This window comes from Neltuma alba, unplaced genomic scaffold, assembly GCF_004799145.2.
Source record: "Neltuma alba isolate B1F8T4 unplaced genomic scaffold, ASM479914v2 tig00003090_pilon, whole genome shotgun sequence".
Classification (NCBI taxonomy): Eukaryota; Viridiplantae; Streptophyta; class Magnoliopsida; order Fabales; family Fabaceae; genus Neltuma; species Neltuma alba.
The window spans coordinates 13,143-21,183 of record NW_021633137.1 but is presented as its reverse complement, the minus strand read 5'-3'; the positions used below and the strand labels follow the sequence as shown (position 1 = coordinate 21,183).

The 8,041-nt window shown below is 34.9% G+C and overlaps 1 protein-coding gene across 2 annotated transcripts; it reads left to right on the top strand.

The window, feature by feature from the left end:
* The first annotated feature begins 543 nt into the window (after positions 1-543).
* LOC114740267 (translation initiation factor IF-2-like) lies at positions 544-4,695 on the top strand. Of its 2 annotated transcripts, none has more exons than XM_028928389.1 (4): positions 544-905; positions 998-1,876; positions 3,802-3,870; positions 3,956-4,695. In XM_028928389.1, the coding sequence occupies exons 1-4, from the start codon at positions 684-686 to the stop codon at positions 4,355-4,357; spliced, it is 1,572 nt and encodes a 523-aa protein (XP_028784222.1). In that variant the 5' UTR covers positions 544-683; the 3' UTR covers positions 4,358-4,695. The 2 variants fall into 2 exon arrangements, with proteins under 2 accessions (XP_028784222.1, XP_028784223.1); XM_028928390.1 differs by having other exon boundaries at positions 548-905; positions 1,214-1,876.
* The last annotated feature ends 3,346 nt before the right edge of the window (positions 4,696-8,041 follow it).

Here is an 8,041-nt window from a genome sequence, read left to right as displayed (position 1 = left end):
GGTTTTTTATTTCAATATAATATACGGAAACTTGAAAAAGATTTATAAATAAAATCAAAATGGCAATTTAATAAACTTATCGAAGAAACAAGTGTAAAAAAAAAAAGCAATATAAATTCCTCCCTTCCACTTGATCTATTTCCAAGGCAAGTTGCTTTCATGAAGAAATTAATTAATTATTAATTCCGGGAGGGGCGATGAAAAAAGAAAATGAATAAACATTGAAATGAGGGAACAAACTAGAAAAGCAAGAGAAAGCCGGGGGCCAAGGTGCAAACAAAAGAGGGGGGTTGCGGAAATATAAAAGGGGAATTAAGAAATTAATGGCGTCCATATTTCGAGATTATAATATGATTGTTAAAAAGAATGAGAAAAAGGATAAGAAAGGACGGATGAAGTCCACGTCAGGTATCTGAAACAAAGGAACAATTATCAACGGTGAGATTGGCCTCAATCCCCTCATCATCATCATCAATCATAATTCACTGCACTACCCCCAAATTCCACCACCGCTTTATTTTCTTCAATACCCCCCTTTCTTCCTAAAACCACCAAACCTAACCCTTCTTTCTCTCTCTACCCCCTTCTCTCACTCTCTCTTTCTCTCACTGTAATAACTTTTTCTCTCCACCATATTTTCAATTTTTCTTGAATCTACTTTCGATCTTTCCTCATCCGGAGCCATGGACCCTTCCTCGATCCCTCCTGCTCCTCCGTCTACCTTTCCGGCTCCAATTTCTCTCTTCCCTGTCAACTATGGTGCTGTTCCTGCCTCCACCACCGCGACAACGACCACCGCTGCCGCCGTCGCCCCCGTCGCGAATTCGGCTCCGGCTGCCGCTTCTTCTGATGCCGTTTCCACCCAGCCTGCTGCTCCCACTGCGAACCACCCTCCTTATTCTGAGGTAAGATTGAACCACGGAGAAGAAAGTGCCGTGTCTCTTTTCGTCTCTGGAAGATTCTTAACATCTTTAATTCATGTTTTTGGTTTTATTAGATGATTTATGCAGCAATTGAGGCGCTGAAGGAGAAAAATGGGTCTAGTAAGAGGGCTATTGCGAAATACATAGAGCACGCTTATCCTAACCTTCCACCGACTCACCCTGCTTTGTTGACCTACCACCTTCAGCGCTTAAAGAACAATGGACTCCTTGTTATGGTCAAAAAGTCTTATAAACTTCCTAGATCTGACGGTTCTCCGTCTACTGCGCAGAGAGGACGTGGCAGGCCGCCGAAGCTGAAGCCTCAGCCGCAGGCGCAACCTCCGGCTCAGCCTCAGGGTCAGCCTCAGGTTCAGGGTTCGGCTCAGCCAGAGCAGCAGCCGGAGTCCATGCCCAACGCGCCGCAAAATCTGCAGAATGCGGAGCCTGTTTGGGTTGCCCTAGGGCTTGCTGATGAGCCCACAGAAGTGAAGAAACGAGGCCGAGGCCGTCCTCCCAAGAGTGCCGTAGCAGAGGGGGTTGGCTTACCTGGAACGGCTTCTAGGAGAGGCCGTCCTCCGGGTACTGGGAGATCTAGGTTGGCAAAGAGGCCTGGGCGTCCTCCTAAGCCGAAATCTGTGATGGCAATCTCCAATGGGATGAAGCGTCGACCTGGCAGGCCGCCCAAAATTCAGTCTAAACCCACGATGATTCCCTTTGCCGCCCCGACCGCTGCTCCCCAAGGGCCTACTTCACTCACCGCTCAGGAAGGAGCTGTGACGGATGCTACCGCACCAATTCTTGCTCCTAGGCGTAGAGGTCGTCCGAAGAAGTATGGAGTGCAGGCTCCCGGAGTTGCTTCTGGAGCTATTGGCCGTGGTCGAGGCCGTGGAAGAGGACGTGGGCGTGGTGTCTTTCGCACCTCTACTGGAAGACCTGTTGGTCGGCCTAGGAAGGTAATCGCCGACACTTTGCTTGCTTGCATCAGAATATTTTGTGTGAAAGTGTTAATTTTTGTTTACTCCTGTGATTTTTTCTTTTCAGCTTGTTTTCTTTTCGTCAGACTAAGCATTGTATTGAGTTTGATGATTTACTAAGATTGAATTGGTTTTTTAAATAGATATTTCATTTTTGCAATTTTTTTGCTTAATAGTAGTTGATCTTTTATTTGCATACCTCCTTGACTTTTTCTACTATATGGTTTTGGAGGGAAAGTTCAATGATTTAAAAATGGAGATATTTTTTATTAATATGGTAGCAGTACTTAAAGTGGATATCACTGTTAGGTTTTTATTGTCATAAATTTAATTGCATCCCATGTTTTATTTTTGAAAAAAAAATCTTATCGCTTATTTGTTTTATAATATAATTGTAAATGTAAATAGGATGAATGCTTACCTTTTATACACACACGCGCGTATACATGTATATATGTATATATAAAATAAATAATATAGGAGCACACCAGAAATATTTTTGAGGAGATGGATAATGTAGTGCTTTATTCTCATATTTACTGCTAATTATTATCCTTATGGTCATAAAGGAAACATTTAATAATACTTGTCAATATTTGTTACAGTTTTACTTCATTAAAATAGTGGAGCCTGTTCTATACATATGATTTAAGTGTTGAATTATATTTGGCTGAAGCTGAGCATAATCTTGTCTTAACTTTAACTTACTGTTAATATTAATTAATTAATGATAAATGAGCACTAAAAATATTTCTTAGATGAAGAGTGTACGACTTAGATTCTGATATTTATCATTAATATCTTCTGGAAAAAAGGGAATATCATATAACATTTGTGTATACTTATTTCATATTATTTTATAAAACACTGTCTTTTCATGGGAAAAAGATGTAGCTGTTTCTTACAAGTGTGTTTTTAATTTTTAATATTTAAAAGGTTGGAATATATTTGGTGGAAGCTGAACATATTTATGTTTTAGTTTTATTTAATTGTTAAATGATTGTGTATCGGTATTTGTATTTCGTTTGTCTGTGTTCTTAATATTTATTTGCAGTGACAAATATTAAATAGATATATCTTGAAAACCTTTCATTTAAGGTACAAATCACAAGAGTGCTTTTTAGGACAAATGAAATTTGTTGGCTCACAAATAATTGGATTTTTCATTTTAAAGAAGTGGACATTGACATCTCTGAGTGGTTGATATAATTGTACTCTGTGTGATTGTTATTTGTGTGTATTTGTTTTGGATTATACAGAGCACCAAGCAAAATATTTTTCCCTTTCCATTTGATTGTCTAATATTTAATTTAATGTTTAATATTTGATTTATTTATTTATTTTTGCTATTCATTTTTTGTTATCCTTGTGATATTTCTTTGCAGTGATATATATTTAATTGAGATGATTTTTAATGCAGGAATCTAGCCACGATTTGGTTGTTTTTACCTTCATGTTTCTTTTTTTCCTCCTTTGTAAAGGTTTGATATAAAATATGAATCTTCTGGAGATTTTTTTTTTTTGGGGGAATAATGTGGCTTTTGAATGCACAAATTTATTTTATTTTGCAATGAGGAAAATTGAAAACTGACATTTATGATTTCTGAATGATTTGATTTTGCATTTTTTTGGGGATTGCGCAGAAGGTAAAGGCAGCTTGATAAAGCCATAAATGCATGATTGAATCATGTTTTTAATATATTATGTGTTTTGTTTTATTTTTCAACAGTCAGCACATGTTGATATGTTATAGGTGGTTCGACTGCTGCGCTTCACCTGGCTGTTTTATCTTTAGCATATGCATGGAAAATATTACACTTGTTGCATGATCTACTTTCTCTGCTATTGATATTTGAATAATTTCCTTATTTAGATAATCGCTCGTCTTATTTTTGTGGATGTAGGGAACAACTCCTGATGCTGCTGCACAAAAAGCTGCTAATGAAGAGTTCAAGAGGAAACTTGAATATTTTGTAAGTTGAAACAAGTGTCTGAATACGCAGTTATTTATGAATTTCAAAGATGTGATCTTTCATGCCTCTGTTCTGTAATTTGCAGCAATCCAAAGTGAAGGAATCCCTTGCTGTGATTAAGCCTCATTTCAACCATGAAAGCCCAGTCACTGCAATTGCGGCAATCCAAGATTTAGAAATACTGGCAACCCTGGACATTAATGCACCGTTAAGTGATGATACACAGCCAGCACAGCAGCTTCATCAACTGCAAGTGCAGTCACAGCCGCCACCACAGCAATCAGAACAGCCGGAGTTTCCACCACAGCAAATGCCTCCACCGCAGATGTTTCAGCATCAGTTGCCACAGTCCCATGTTTTCCCTCAGTCATATCAGCAGCAACAGCTTTTCCAGCAGCAAATGCCACAGCCTCAGCTTTATCAACAGCAAATGCAGCATGTACCATTGCAGTCACAGCAGCCGCAATTGTTTCAACCACATGCATGAGCCCCCAAGCTTGGAGTTGCATGGCCTCAAATAATGAACAACTTGTACAAGTGATTTGGAAAGGCACAGCAGGTAAAAAGGTCTGTAAAGCGAGTAGGAAGTTGCTGAGCTGATTTTTTATTGAGTGAAAATGACTGTCCGTTTATGTTTGTTATTTGTGAACCTTCTTTTTAGAGAGACTTCGCAGTAATACTTAGAGTACTGATACTGATTATTCTGGGATTTAAGTAATTCTTGTTGGACTGTTGTAGCTTAATTTATTCGCATTAATGCTTGTTAAACCTCATGCCTTTATTAGCGCTCCCTTTGTTGCCAGGTTTTAATCCTGGCGCCCTATAGCTTTCCTTTTCCTTTTAAGTATGTTTTTGTGTTTTTTGTTGTTGCTAAATGTGGATGATGCTTTGACTGAGACCACCAGGGGAGAAATAAAATGTCATTACTAGTACAACTAACGGATATAAATTGAATGTGATGACTTTTGGCTTATCTCTAATTATGTGGTCCTGGTGATTTTGCACTTGCTGATATTCAGAAGTGCAAAATCCTGCTATAATTCTGCTTGAGGCTCTAGTGGTTGCCAGTGATATTGAGAAGCCTTGGATCGTTGTCCATCCAAGACTCGAATTATTTTTTGAACCTTTTGTGCTTCTGTAGTAAGATTTTGTTTACAGGTATCGTTATAATCTCCGTATGCGTATCAAAGGGACTCTGCCACCTAGCTGGTTTTCCCGTGCTTTGAATTTGTCCCACATTAAATATGCAATAAAGCAATGAAAGAGGTGTTTTGAGTTCTTTGAATTTTGTCCCATCAAATATTCAATGAGGCAATGAAAGATGTGTTTGAGTTCTTCGAAAAGTGTTTTTTTAATTATTTTAAAAATGTCTTTACACCAGTGGAGATAAAAACCATGGTTTGTTTTCTGGTCTAAACATCCCAAAGAAGCCGTTTGTTGTGACGGCCACTCTAGTGGTGGCTACAATCTATTGCAATTCTGTCAGTTGATTGAAGATTATTTCCTCCAGTGAGCCTTTTTTGTGGGTTTTTGTTAAAAATACTTTGTTGCAAGTTGAGATTAATCTTTCCCAGTATTCTATTTTGAAGAAAACTTTCAATAGTTAAGTCCTATGTATGGAAATAAATTGATCCTGTGAAAATGTTTTTATGCTTATGTGACTTAGGGGGTGTTTGGAAACACTCAGAAATGTTTTTGAAAAGTATTTTTTTACAAATCGAAGTAAACTAATTAATATATTTATTTTGTAGATCGTAAAATCATGTCTGAAACTATAGTTTGGTTACAATCCAAATACCTTCTTGATATGACTCCGTTTTAGTTAACAAGAGTTAAATATGATTTCTAGAAATTCTTTGGTATCTGAAAAAGAATTACTTTGGCTATGAAGGTAGGATGACAGGGTTTGAAGATATTAAATTCTACTAATAAAAATCTAACTTCTATTTCAAATAAGAACTAGAAATTTTTTTCTCGTATGATGCATGGATTAAAATATTTGACTAAATTTTAAATTCTAACAAATTGTATTATTTAAGATAGCTCAGGATTTTTTTTTTTATAGAGGTGTGTTTTTTAATTCATTCAAATTGTATTTGAATTAAAGATGTGGAATTTAGGGGAAATATATGAAAATTTAAAATTATTTGTTTATCTCTCCATTTAAACCCCGATTGATATATTATTTTATGATGTTTCTCATTTAATTCAATATATTCAAATCCCAATTAAGATATTATTAAAATTCAAAATTAATTATTAATTTTTTTGTTTGAGCTTCCATTAAAATCTCATTTAATAATGATGTTCCTCATTTAATTCAATATACATAAATCCCAATCAAAACATTATTCAGATTTTATTATTAATTGAATATATTCAGATCTTATAATATCATACCTGACTTGTTTTAAAAATATTGGGTATTATAAGTTTTTAAGATCATAATTGATGATTGATAATTGATACTCCTCCGGTCCTAATTATAAGACCCAATTGACTTATTTGAGGAGATTAAGGAAGCAAGTTAAGTTGGTTATTTATAATAAATAAGTGTTGTTATTCCTAAAATATCCTTGCTAATTAAGTATATTGGCTAAAACTATCATTATTAGAAGGATTATTTTGGAAAAAAATGCATAAATATAAGAGACAAAATGAATTGGATCTTTAATTAGGACCAAATAAAAAGTCAATTGGGTTTATAATAAGGACCGGAGGAGTATTATAATAGCAAAGTCCTTTGGGGTGTTGTTGCGACTGCTACAATTTCTCTGTCTGAGGGTTTACCATTGCCGCTTCGATTTCGTCACCCAAGATATGAATTGTTCCGATGTGGGATTTTTTGGAACCAGAATTCCGATGCGAGAATTTGCATCAGTGAATTCTGCTATTCAAACACATGGAACGATTTTTTACAGTTAAGCATAAACGAAAAGAGATATATTTGCATCTTTTAATTTGATAATTCATAACCAATTATTATAAGATCATGATTATGGATTTATTTTAGATATCTAATTAACTTCAGATTAATTTTCAAAATTGGGAGCATATCAATATTATAAATATAAATTTAAATGTTAACTAGCATTTACATTTTAAAAAAAATCATAAGTTATGTCTATTAGTGACAAATTTCATACCCTTTTTTTTTAAAGCAACACTCGTTGACATCGAATTGCCAAATATAAAAGAACAAACAAGGCCTAGGCCCAATAAATGAGGCCCAAATAAACAAGGCGTATGATCTGCGCAATTCGTCCTAAAAATGCACCCAGTTGCAAGGGAAAATCATCATTGACGAAATATATAAAATTGATCAAATCAAAAGAAATCCGTGGAAGGTTGTTTTAATCGTCAATCATTTATTTTAATTTCAGATTGATAAATGAAATCAGAATGACAACAACAAAGTGATTTTCCAATATTTAAATTAGTCAAATAGCTTCACATTCTGTAGGGTTCGAATAAGAAAATCAAAACAGATATACTATTTGAATATAGAATAGTATATTCCATGCTCTCTATGCACACACACACATTAAAAATTTGCTTCAATTTGAATAATTTTCAAGTTCATAAAATCTTATGTATGCAAATAATGAATTTGGTCCAAATTCAAATCTAATCAAAACATAACATTTGTATTCTTAAATTAAATCATGGAGCGAAGCTTCCACCACTAATCACGCCAACAAATAAGTGCTTTTTTTGTTTGTTGATGTTTTGTATGCATTTATCACATGTCACTCGATAAAATCATACGCCCAAATTTAGAAGTAAACCAATTATCCTAAAGAGCTCTCATAATATTTTGGCTCCTCCCTCTTGTGGCTCCCACCCGTGTCCTCCTTTACTCAAAAACTACAGTGTTTTGGGTGTGAAATGATGAGTGTTGAATACTCTTTTTCTTTTTTTAATACAAACTTTGATCATTTAATCTGTCCTTATTTTGATTTTGATCTTTAAAGTTTTAAATTATAGGTTTTAGTCCTTTAAGTTTCTTTTCATTTAAAATATTAGTTCCCATAATTCAATAAAAACTTGGATTATTTTGCCCTTGGAAGAATCAAAATCTATAGTTTGAAATTTAAGGAATCAAAACCAAAATAAAGACAAACTTGAAGGATCAAAGATTATATTAGCTCCTTTTTTTTCTTAAAAAAAA

Coding starts and splice junctions, on each gene's coding strand:
- LOC114740267 (XM_028928389.1), top strand. CDS start 684: ATGGACCCTTCCTCGATCCCTCCTGCTCCTCCGTCTACCTTTCCGGCT. Junction 906..997: donor ACCACCCTCCTTATTCTGAG/GTAAGATTGAAC, acceptor TGGTTTTATTAG/ATGATTTATGCAGCAATTGA. Junction 1,877..3,801: donor CTGTTGGTCGGCCTAGGAAG/GTAATCGCCGAC, acceptor TTGTGGATGTAG/GGAACAACTCCTGATGCTGC.